The following is a 12,998-nucleotide window of genomic DNA, read 5'->3' on the forward strand; positions in this document are numbered from 1 at the left end:
GATGTATCAACCACTATTATGAGAAAATTATTCATTAAAAAAATGATACACAGACATTATAAATTATGTTGACCTAAACACAAAGCAACCCCAACTTGACCAAAAGCATTCTGAAATATACTGAACAAAGTAAAATGCTACTTTTGTATTTTAAAAAAAGTTTCCTGATTCTGTTGAGAGGTTTGCTTAACTTTTTCTGGTGTTCGTAATTCAGCTTAATTCAACATTTACTGAGAACCTGTAGTATATTGGGGGTACTAAGATGTGCCTAAAATCTATGTCCCAGAGGAGCTCAAACTCACGTCATTTTTCTTCAGACCCTGAGATGGCTTCCAGCTCACTCAGAGATGTCAAGGGAACATACCAAGCCCACGACTCTCCCCACTGTCCTCACTAGTCCAGTGGCAGTAGCCTCTTTGCTGTTTATTTTTCTTTTGGCCATCCTGCATAGCTGGTGGGATCTTAGTTCCTGGACCAGGGATCGAACCCATGCCCTCGGCAGTGAAAACCTGGAGTCCTAATCACTGGACTGCCAGGGAATTCCCTCTTTTCTTAAATAAATTTTACTGAGGTATAATTTTTTAAATAAAATGTATCCATTTTTAAAACACAGTTTGAAGAATTTTGTCCTTTCTGTTTCTTGAACATGGCAGGCACAGTTCAGTTCAGTTCAGTTCAGTCACTCAGTCGTGTCTGACTCTTTGCAACCCCGTGAATCGCAGCACGCCAGGCCTCCCTGTCCATCACCAACTCCTGGAGTTCACTCAGACTCACGTCCATCGAGTCAGTGATGACATTCAGCCATCTCATCCTCTGTCGTCCCCTTCTCCTCCTGCCCCCAATCCCTCCCAGCATCAGAGTCTTTTGGCAGGCATACCCCCCAGCAATTCTGCACTTGCTGCTCATTGCACCCTAGAATGTTCTCCCCTCTTCTTTAGGTTTTTATTCAAGACACCTTCCCAGGGACATTTTCTGGTTTCCTATCTATAATAAAATCCACCTCAGCTGCCATTTCATATTCCCCTCCCTGCCTTATTTTTTCTCTTCTGCATGGATCACTTTCTAAATTCTTATTTTCTATCTCCCTCACGAGAAAATGAGCTCCATGAAAACAGATTTTTGTCTATTGTGTTGACCACTGCATTCTCAATGCCTCGTACACAGTCACTAATAAGTCTCTGCTGTACACTGTTGAATACACACAACCACCTGCATCAGCCTGTGCTTTGTGCGAATCCTGCCATTGTAACAAAAGAAGGAAGTAATTCTGACTGTGTTTGGGTAGAAAATCAAAGACAGCTAGCAGTTTCACATTAGAACGAGGCGCAAAGAAAGAACAGCACTGTCATGGGGATGGAAATGACAATGGAAGAATCAGCACAGAGTTAGCATGAGTCAGATATGAGATGTGGAGACAAGGCTCCCCGTTTTCCTCAAATTAATCAAAACGGTGGCCTCTAATCCTCTTCAATGTAGCAGTTTCTTGTGTCCATTCCTCAACAGACATCTATGGTGGCAGATCTAAGCTAGATAGCTCTTTCCAGGGCCTTACCTCAGGAAGACGCCCACCCCAGAGCCACAGGAGACGGTGTGAGCAGTGCACGCCCCCACGTCCTCCCCTTCCAACTCCGTCTGGCAGCAGTAGCTCTGGGAGCACAGCAGGGTTCCACATACAAGGCACAGGGTCGGGGCTCTGCTCTTGTCACCGCCTGATTTCGGGCACCTTCAGGGAATAAAAAAAAGCACAAGTGAAGACTAAAGAGCTGACGGTGGTAAAACCATCCTGGGAAAAAACTCTGCAATATCAAGTAGAGCTGAAGATCCATACAGACTACAGCCCAGGCAAATTCATTCTGGAATAGATAACAGCTCACACATACACACCAACATCAGGTACTGGAAACAATCAACTGGAGAAAGGAGAAATAACATTATCAATAGGAGGAAAAAACAGGTGAATGCTGCTACTCTCAGATAATGAAACGCTAGGCAAAAGTGAAAAGTGATGAATTAAAAATTATGTATGTCAAATGTGTAAATAAATCTTACAATCAATGCCAGTGAAAAAAGCCACAGGAAGAGGTACAATGTTATTTTAAAGCTTAAAATAATGATATATGCAATATAATATATACTGCTTAGGAATATAACTATCTAGTTAATGTGTTACTTAAAGTGCAAATGGTTTAGATAAACTGTAATGAATCAAACTTGTTCCTCAGCATCCTGTTTCTCATATTTTATTCTGTAAGATGGTGGGATCATTCTTTTATGAGTTAAATAGTGTAAAGTCCTCCTGATGTTACAATTTCTCTACCCAAACTGAAGAGAACATTCTGTGTAGAGAACAAGTGTTTACAGTGGCAGGAAACGCTCAATAAACTAATATCAAAACTTACGAGAAATTAGATGCTTGATTAATGAGGCTGCTGTAATCCTCTGGAAGGTCTATTAATTTGTTAGATTCTCTTGGATAACTAGAAACAAAACAAAAGCCACACAAAAACTCAGTTAATAGGAGGAATATTGTTTAACGATAACAAAGTAACTCTTGACTTAGTCAAATAAAGGGAAAATGGGTGCTACCACTGCAGCAAGAAGCTATAGCAAGAAATTTAAAATGCACTCTTCAATAACACAGGGCCTGAGGACTCACATTTTACTTAAAGAACTCAGCATAAAAACTGTCAGGACAACAGACAGTACTCTACACTTGTATCTTGCTTCCTCCCTACCTCCTACCCACAACCAAGAGGTTTGACAATCTTTAACCTACCTTATAGCGTCTCTTTCACCTTCCAGGTATCTTTTAACTTCGATGTTATGACACCAACTTTAATGTAAATGGAGGAAAAAATAAAACAAAACATTTTACTTTTGAAGGGCTAGAACTAAATGTACGAGGAAATAAATATCTCCACTACTGTTCTCTGTCCAGGCAAATCTACTTATGCTATTCACTGGGCCTGGCAAAAATCTTATCACAAAGGTAAACCCTTAACTAAGAAGGCCTAATGAATCACAAGAATTGAATTTTGCCAGGCTCACTATCTGAGAATTTTATAAAATATGTGTTTCCAAATATATATATATATTTATTGCAACATAAAGAAGAAAATTGTATCATCATTACCTTTCAATCAGTAATTTCATTATCTCCTTATTTTCTTGAAAAAGACAAAGGAGGTTGTTTGGCAGGGAAAGATAGTTACATAGATGTTCAAAATGGCTTGTTTCAGAAGCTGTAAATAGAGAAGGAAAGAGATACAGATATAACAGTTAAGAGCAGATTCTACATTAGAGTAAGCAACAGCAGAGTTTAAAACAAAAAAAAAACACAAGACAGAAGAGTTCAATTTTGCTAGGTACATAACCTGTAGGAAGTAAAGAAAATGGCACAGGAAGGAATCCACAGAGTCAGGCGACTCCTTTACTAAACTGGCCACAATTTCTTGATGTTTCAGTATTATCATATGCAAAATGGGACACCTGTCCTGTGTGATATGCTTTATGGGGTTATTTGTGAACATTAAATGACAAAAATAAAATATGGGGAGCTCCAGGAAAGTATAAAAGCAGTACAGAAATATAAGACAACTGAGAGATGGATTCAAACATTCATTTAATCATCACTGCAAATGACTAGGAAGTCTAAACTGTTCTCTCAATGGTGCCTGGACAACTAGATAGATAGAGCTGCTATTCAACAAACTTGTAGAGAGTGACATTACATGCAGGTGCCCCATGCCCTGGGCCAGGCACTATGAGATACAGTAAACAGTCTACCTGTATACTACTTTCAAGAAATGAATTGAAGCAGAACATAGAGAATAACTGTGAAATAGCAAATTAACTCCTATATTAAAATCAGATTTACGTGCAATTATGAGTATTCTGAACCTCAATGCCAAGTTTCGTGTTAAAAACCACCTGAATTTCAGTTTTCCCTTTTTAAAATCTGAAGAACCCATTTTATAAATAATATATACTTGAACATTTTAACATCTGACAGCCAAACTATATTTTTATACATGTACAAAATCAGTACATTACTGAGGTCCAAATAAAATCAGATATTTACATAAATATGCATTTAATTCTATAATTATGTACATCAGCACTCAACTGGCTACGATCTAAAGTTTTAATAAGTTTTAATTTTTGCAATGCACTTTTAATTCTGAAATTGCTGGAGTGAAAGACAACACACATTTCCTACATTTTGAAATAAATTAGAAATTACCTTGAATTTCAGGTGGGGAAGGAACTCCATTTAAGTAATGGAAAAACAAAGCGGAACACCTCAGAAAAGGCATGATTCCAGCTTTGACATTCCTCCACAGATGCCAACCAGAGGGCATTTCTTTCAAGGCACTAAAGAAGAGAAAAATGATAAGTGGGAAACTTAATTTAAAAATGATTCATTCTAGTTATAGCACAGTGTGAAAACAGACAACTGCTATTTGGAAGTGACAGCAGATTGGTGTCAAAGGTGTGGGTAGCCCTGACTATTACAGGTATAACTGGTGATATACCTTCCACACTGTTATTAAAATTTATAAAAGTAATATAGCTACAAAAAGAGAAAATCTGGAAAATAAACTATCCGTTATTCTGTAACTTTGATATTAGTGAGTATCCTTCTGGCAAACTACTTTCATACTAATCAGTCTAACACAGTTATAAGTGTAACATGAAATTTAAAATTAACATTAAAAAATCCCCACATTTTTCAAATACCACAAACCATAATTTTTATCAGAGTTTTAATACTCTGGATAATACCTATCATGACCTACACTAAATTACTCCCCTGTAAGCAAACTCTTAGATTGCTTTAAACTCTTTGCTAATATAAATAATATCAGTGTACACTGTTTTGTCTACAGGTTTTTCTATAGGTGGATTATTTTGTTAGTATGGATTCTCAGAAATGGGATAATTTAGTTAAAGAACACACAGTATGGTTCCTGAGATCTACTATTAGAAAGCCAAGTGAAATTGTTGTAACCAAATCACAGCAGCCCCAATAACATATGAGGTTCTGAGAACTTCTACCAGCCCTGGATATTATCTTAAAAATGTGTGGGAAGCACTGTATATTACCTTTCCTGCAGAGATTCCCAATCATGTTAGTATAGTGAAAGTTCGGGAGTCCTGCAGATCCCCCACCTTCTTTTTTAAATAGGTCAACAGACAGCAATTTCCTTTATTTAGCAAACAAACTCCATTACCCCCACCTCTTTTTCTGACATGTGCACATTGCGGTATTTATCTATTTGTGGCTATGCTGGGTCTTCGCTGCTGCACGTGGGCTTTCTCTGGCTGTGGTGCGTGGGGGCAACTCTCCAGTTGTGGTGTGTGGGCTTCTCATTGCGGTGGCTTCTCTTGCTGTGGGGCCCAGGCTCTAGGTGTGCGGGCTTCAGTAGCTGTGGCGCAGGGGCTTGCTCTGCAGCTTGTGGAATCCTCCCAGACCAGGGATCGAACCCATGTCCCCTGCATTGGCAGGCAGATTCCTATCCACTGCACCACCACGGAAGCCCCAAATGAATTCCTTTTTCATGTTATCACCTCCCAATATTTGGGGAACTGCCTATCATATAAAGAGTACGTATGATCTCACCTTCCTGTATACTGCTGAATCATTTTATACAAAGCAAGAACTGCTAGTTCTTCTTCTTTGCCAGCAGCATTTTCTTGATCCATGCCACTCTTTTCTGAAAAACAAGGCAATATTAGTACCCTGCATTTGCCTACTAAGTGGATTGCTGACCACATACATCATTTAAGCACTCAAATATATTTACACAGTCACATGTAATATGAAAATACTCCCACGAAACACACAGAACTTTAATCCCTCAGGTCTGAGCACAGTTTACTGTCATAACAAGGAACCTCTTAGGCAGAGGACGTGAATGTGCCCCAGGGTACCAGGCAGCAAGTGGTGAGTAAAATCTGCTAAATATACAGTCTGTGGTACTACAAATATTACTAAACATGTGAAATAAAAAAAAAAATAAGTATAAACATTCACATCACTAAGGGATTTTTTAACAGAAGGGAAATTGTTTCAAAAATTTTCACATGAGGATAAACAGATTTTTGTTGTTTATTTTACTGTTTACCATTACAAGTAGCCTTATTATAAATTTATGTATTATTCTCATCCAAGCGCCTTTTCCTTCAGTACTTTTTTTTAAGCTGAGAAAATTCAATGATTTCCTTTAAGAATCTGACAAAAAGGAGTTACCTGTACATGAGGTAAGTAAGATCTGAAGGATGTGTGCCATGGTAACCAGATGGAAAATGTGAAGGTCCCCAGTGCCAAGGCTGACCCCTGAAAAGTCCTGACACTGCAGCGAAGGGAAGGCAAGGACCAAGCCCACCTGGATAGCAAACACAGGGTCAGACACAGCGCCTTTCCTTTCACTGCGGAACACATTTGCACTTCCTTAATGCGATCCTTTTGTGAACTCAGTTCCCCAAGAAATCTGTTGTTCTTAAAGGGTACCTGTGTTAGAAATTCCACTAGGACTGACTAAAGACAATTATTTAGAACATTATTATCTCATTTATCCAGTGATTCCCCTATATACATTTATTGTTAATAATAACAAAAATAAAGCTTGAAATCTTTCCAGGTAGTAAGCAGCGGAAAAAGCATGAATTTTGGACCCGCAAAGATCCAGGTATGAATCCCAGATTCTATTGTGAGCCTTTTAGATAGGAGTTTTAGTTTCCCTGTTGGAAAACTGGAGATAATATGTGTTTTTAATACCTTAGTAGTAAGGATGTAAAGACTAAATGAAGATGAATGTGAAAGCAGGTGCCCACTCAATGCTAGCTCCACTGTGAGTCTCCTGCTGCCTGTATGATGGTGTCAGTGGTGGTAGTTCTCAGGAGAGATGGGAACAATAACAATGGTTAATATTTACTAGGGAAAAATTGCTCTAAGAGCGCTGCATTGATTATCCCACTGAGTTTTAACACAATCATATCAGGTAGGTATTAACAAACTTAAAGGCATAGAATCTGATGCCCCAAAGTGGTTAAGGGGCAGCACTTGGGGCTGCTGTGTGTGGTGGTATACTCAGTGTACTGTGAAAGGGAGCCTGGCTGAGGGGGGCTGAACTTTAGCCATGCACTGCTTGGCCAGTGCTCATCTAGAACCAGACTGCACTTGCTCAGAAGACATGACTTGCCCTAAATCACACTAAGGGACTGTGTGTTACTAAATAGTGGAACCAAAAGGCTGTATCTGCCCCAAACCACTGTATGGGTTGGCAGCAGCCCTTACATTAAGAGTGTTATTTTTACTTCTTTATTGTAAAAAGCATAGCGAGGTTACAGTACTGACCTCAGCCACAAGGCAAAAATGAGAGAGACTGGATTAGACACCCAGGTCAAGTCTCTCAACTAGATTCTTTACCACTTTTTTTTTAAAGTATCTTCAGAAAAGAATTATACTCAGAAGTAGTTAAAGAACAATAGATGATAATTCCTCTTGTCTGCCTCTACAATACTCCAGTCTAAGATGAAGCTACAGAGTATGACAGAGAGAATTTCAAACACAAATTATAAAATACCCACCAATAAATGAAACATGTCGATATCTAATATGCATGGAAGGTCTCTGTGGTTGTCACCAGGCACCAGTGCTGATATTTAAAGAAAAACACAAGATCATATTTTATATATCAATGTAAGTATTAAATTATTTTTAACATGCATATAACCTAGCTTGAATTTATTTTTTGCAAGCTATAAATGAATTCATAGCTAGAACTTGCATATAAGACAAACAGTATTACCAAAATATTTTTTCATAGTGGAGGGAAGTTTCATTACTAATAACAAAATTACAGAAGATGAAAAATTACCATAACACATATGGTACATGTATTAATACTCACATGCAAAAAGTTTACAAAAGTGTCCTTGCACCACTGAAAGTGACACCACTGTCCAATGTGCTCCAGCAAATCTTGTTAGTGACCTGAGACAGTCATCCTGAAATAGAGACTGACACAGTTAACAAAGAAGCCAGCATATGAAGTAGTTCTCTTCTAAGAATGCTCATTCAAAGCATAGCTAGTTGAAGTAAAGTTGGAAGCACAACGAAATCTCTAGATGGTATGGTACTGAATCTTATGACATCTTTTTTTTTTTTTTTTCTTATGACATCTTTACTGACATGTCTCTAATGTGAAATGAATGGAATAGAAAATATCTAATTGTACGCTGAATAAAACAAAGTTATCTCCTATCACCATGCTGCTAGTTCTGTATGGAAAAGTTAGGAAGGATACACGCCTCAAGACAGTAAACAACAGAGACTCTCAGGAATGTGAAGCAGTATTTCTTTGTATTTAGTCTAAAGAAATACACTAAAATGTGGGAAATATTCCCAATACTGGGGAAACTTCATGGAAGATGGCTGTATAAAACCAGGGTGTCAGTAAACATCAAAAACTGTTATGGGGACTATGTAGCAACAAGGAGAAAACTTTAAAGTGAAGAATATAGTGGGAACAGAACTACATGTAAATATCTATTATAATAAAAGTATAAACAAGCTAATGAAAAAAGACAAATGGGTGACTGACTTAAGTTTTCTTCCTACTTCTCTATTTTCTACATTTTCTATAATGTTGTTTGGTTCAGTAGATATTGAGGACCTACCATACACTGGTCTTGGTTTTGAAGATCTTAAAATGAAAATTCAACCCTCCCAACTGCTCTGTCAAGGAGCTCACAGCCTTGAGGGTGGGAAGGGAAAGAAAAGGGAGGTGGGGACAACTAATGGAAGCAGGATCCCAGATGAGCGATATCCCATTCATGGCTCAGAAATTTCCCAGGGAAGACAAAGCTTGAAGAGCTTCTTAAAGAGGAGCTGTCTGCTTTGGGCACTTGAGCAGAGGCAAAAGCCTGGAACTAGCATCTGGGGACCAGTAATGATTCTGTAATCCTGGACAATGGATGTGGAGACTGGCAGGAAGTGAGTGATAATGGAGAAATAACATTTAAGATGTATGATTGGGGATACTTTTTGGAGAACCCCTCTGATAGTATGTTAGGAGAAAGTGAGATTCAGGGTAGAGAATCTTATTATCATTATTATATAATTATAATAATATTAATCAAGAATAATTAAATTAATACCATTATATTATATAATTGTAAATATAACATAATTATAATAATTACAATGATAAAAGTATATAATTATAAATACAATATATTAATATTGATATTATTATAATCTTATTATGATTATAATAATCTTATCATTATGGTTGTTATTATTATCATAATAATCTAGGCATGAAAAGATACAGGGCTGAACCAAATAAACTGAATAGAAGAAACAGGACAAATTTCAGGAGAGGGAAATTCAAATTTGCAGGAGAGGAATTCAACAATCTCTGCTGATCAACCGGACATGAACATCCAGACCAAATGATGCATCCAGGATTCTGGCCTGGTCACCTGGATGGACAGTTGGTGTCAATAACCAAGACACTGAATACAAGAAGAAAAATTTTTAGGCTGGATTGTTCAATCTGAGGTGCCTTTAGGAGATCCAGGTGAGAAAAATAAAGCAGACAGCATGGTAACAGGTCAGGCGTGGAGATCCACAGGTGGGAATCATTTGGAGGTAACTCAAATCAGAGTCATAGACAGGGCTGACCAGGGAAGAATATCATGACTGAGTCATGGACCAACTCTGGGGGTTTAAAATAATATTTATAGGACAAAGGAGGGAAAGCAGATGGAGAAGAAGCTGCCAGCAAGACAGGGAAAAAACCAGGAATGTCACAGAAATCAATAGGTGGAAAGAAAGATAAACCACCTTACGAAGGTCCCTTATCATCTGATATAGGAGACAAAGATCAATGAAGATAAAAAGTGGAAGTCAAAAAAATAGAAGTTTGTCCCTAATGGCTATATACTATATACTTCAAAAAATTAAATTTCTCTTAGAAATTTCTCACAGAAAAATAAACTTAGATAAAATATAAGCAAATCAAATATAATGTTATATAAAAAGGCTACTCTACATCAGTGGTTGCTAGCCTTTTTGGCACCAGGGATTGGTTTTGTGGACAATTTTTTCACAGACAGGGGTGGCAGCATGAGGGTGGGGATGGATGGTTCCAGCGGTAATGCAAGTGATGGCAAGCAGCAGATGAAGCTTTGCTCGCTTGCCTGTATTCATCTCCTGCTCTGCTGCCCAATTTCTAACAGGACCGGTACAGTTCACAGCCAGAGGTTGGGAACCCTGCCCTACATGACCAAGTTGGGATTATTTCAGGGATGCAAGGCTGACTGGTATAACAATCAATATAAACCGATTACACACAATCATATTAGCAGAGAAATAGACAGGGTGCCAAAGAGGTGTGAAGTATATAGAATCTAGGAAATGGAAGAACTGCCTTAAAAACCAGATAAAATAAACTCTATTCTATACATTTGTGACTGCCTTATCAGCATATTTATCAACTCTTTATTTACTACAGCCAAAAAATATCACAGTCAACACTGATAGTCATATCCTATCCACCACATATCATAGCTAAGACTACAGTAAACTGCTATTCTACTGATTTACTATAAAAATACAATTCAGGGCAGTTTTAATACCATGGCGTACTCCTAAATATTCCAACTTAAAGCGACCCAGGTGTCTGTATTTTTTAAAAACTCCAAAGATCGGTCTTATATCAGTGGTTCTCAATTCTGGCCTCAGGCAAAGCTTTTAAAAAATAATAATGCCTGGGGCCCATCTTCAGACACTCTGATTTAACTGACCTGAAGTAGGGCCTAGGCATTTTTAAAAGCTCCTCAGGTGATGTTACGTGAATAAAATTACATGCACTTTTACAACTGTAAGTTTGAACAGTAAGCAGTAGATGAAGCTGATAGTAGCTACACGGTAAAAATGAGCAAGCTTTAGCTGTATATTCCTTCACTCTTCTAGGCATTAAATTACTCTGTTCTGACATTAATTTGTATTTATTTACACACTGCTTACAACAGGTAGTCAAATATGGTAGAGGTATGTTCTGTTCAGTATTTCTGACTATAGAACTGAAAATTCAAGAACAAGCACTTTGTTTTTAGTTTTTCCCCCATCTTTTTACATGTTTAACCAAAAGAGATGAAGTCTATTTAAATGAAAAATCATGAAAAATTAAATTGCAAACATTACTGCTTCAATATTGTTATAGAAAATGGGTTTTACTACAAAAGGAATGAATCTATGCTTAAATAACCATTATAGGTTTTTTGGATTAAAAAGAGCAGAACAACCTAATTTCTACTTTCCCATTCCATGGATCAAGTAAACTGATAACTTACCAGTCTACAAGGCAAAGGACCAAACAATGGTTTATCTTCATCACTTAAAATTCTTTCTGCGGTTAAAAATAGTAAAGATGATAAATTTTACGCTTTGTATATTTCAAGTTTTTAAAAAAGTAAAAAAACATTCTTTCTGCAGAAAGCATAATATTGTCAGGTTTTGAAATCTTTTAAGTCATTTCACAAGAATTAACTGTGCATGAGAAGTAAAAGTGAAAATACATTACTTTAACTGACTAGAAGCTATAACCACCACTAAAATAAGTCTCTTGTGGCTGTGGTTAATTTATAAACTGTCAATCTAATATTTTGTCAGTATACTACATTTTCTGCTTCAAAGTTTTTATATTATTGCTTAAGAATGTTGCCCACTTTAAATATCTCATTTAAATACAGAAATCTGCACACAACTCATGTCAATGTATGCTTTAGATTTAAAGACACAATTCTTGAGGTACTATTTCATGCCAGTCAGAATGGCTGCTATCCAAAAGTCTACAAACAATAAATGCTGGAGAGGGTGTAGAGAAAAGGGAACCCTCTTAACACTGTTGGTGGGAATGCAAACTAGTACAGCCACTATGGAGAACAGCGTGGAGATTCCTTCAAAAACTGGAAATAGAACTGCCCTATGACCCAGCAATCCCACTGCTGGACATACACACCGAGGAAACCAGAATTCAAAGAGACATGTGTACCCCAATGTTCATTGCAGCACTGTTTATAATAGCCAGGACATGGAAGCAACCTAGACGTCCATCAGCAGATCACTGTGGTACATATATACAATGCAGTATTACTCAGCCATTAAAAAGAATATATTTGAATCAGTTCTAATGAGGTGGATGAAACTGGAGCCTATTATACACAGTGAAGTAAGCCAGAAAGAAAAACACCAATATAGTATACTAATACATATATATGGAATTTAGAAAGATGGTAACGATAACCCTGTATGCAAGACAGCAAAAGAGACACAGATGGATAGAACAGTCTTTTGGACTCTGTGGGAGAGGGAGAGGGTGGGATGATTTGGGAGAATGGCATTGAAACATGTAAATTATCATATGTGAAACAAATCGCCAGTCAAGGTTTGATGCATGATACAGGATGCTTGGGGCTAGCGCACTGGGATGACCCAGAGGGATGGTACGTGGAGGGAGGTGGGAGGGGGGTTCAGAATGGGGAACACGTGTATACCCATGGCAGATTCACGTTGATGTATGGCAAAACCAATACAATATTGTAAAGTAATTAGTCTCCAATTAAAATAAATAAATTTATATTAAAAAAAGGACACAATTCTAAATCTCTTACCTATGCTTTGGATGGTATATGCACAACTACCCCAACACATTATGGGCACACGGGGATCCTCTTCATTGGGATGAACTTTTAATCCCACCTTATAAGTAGCAGTTCCAAACGTTGCTAGCATTTCTTTTATGCTTTCAGAATAAGGGTTCCTAAAGTGAATATGCATAGCATTAGCTCACAACAATGTGCTTACATCAATCAAATGGCTCAGGTTCTTAACAGCTATCTTCTATGTTGGAATTGAACCCCTTAAACTATCTAAAGACAGTTGTATGAAAAGGGGGAATTAAAGACATGCAGACAGTCCCTGC

At 37.6% G+C, this 12,998-nt stretch overlaps 1 protein-coding gene across 5 annotated transcripts in view; it reads right to left on the minus strand.

Moving 5' to 3' along the window:
• Positions 1–12,998, minus strand: part of UBR2 (ubiquitin protein ligase E3 component n-recognin 2) — a 102,573-nt gene that overhangs the window by 4,670 nt on the left and 84,905 nt on the right. For 4 of the 5 annotated variants that reach the window (XM_040249678.1, XM_040249679.1, XM_040249676.1 and 1 more), the window contains 11 exons: positions 12,688–12,836; positions 11,368–11,423; positions 7,917–8,013; positions 7,594–7,661; positions 6,254–6,389; positions 5,624–5,717; positions 4,244–4,374; positions 3,134–3,242; positions 2,777–2,833; positions 2,400–2,477; positions 1,553–1,723 (listed from right to left, as the gene is read on the minus strand). In XM_040249678.1, the coding sequence (XP_040105612.1) occupies positions 1,553–1,723; positions 2,400–2,477; positions 2,777–2,833; positions 3,134–3,242; positions 4,244–4,374; positions 5,624–5,717; positions 6,254–6,389; positions 7,594–7,661; positions 7,917–8,013; positions 11,368–11,423; positions 12,688–12,836 (1,146 nt within the window). Of the gene's footprint in view, positions 1–1,552; positions 1,724–2,399; positions 2,478–2,776; positions 2,834–3,133; positions 3,243–4,243; positions 4,375–5,623; positions 5,718–6,253; positions 6,390–7,593; positions 7,662–7,916; positions 8,014–11,367; positions 11,424–12,687; positions 12,837–12,998 lie in introns of those variants that run through there. The other variant, XR_005722730.1, reaches the window with a different exon arrangement.

Source organism: Oryx dammah, unplaced genomic scaffold, assembly GCF_014754425.2.
Source record: "Oryx dammah isolate SB20612 unplaced genomic scaffold, SCBI_Odam_1.1 HiC_scaffold_11, whole genome shotgun sequence".
NCBI lineage: Eukaryota > Metazoa > Chordata > Mammalia > Artiodactyla > Bovidae > Oryx > Oryx dammah.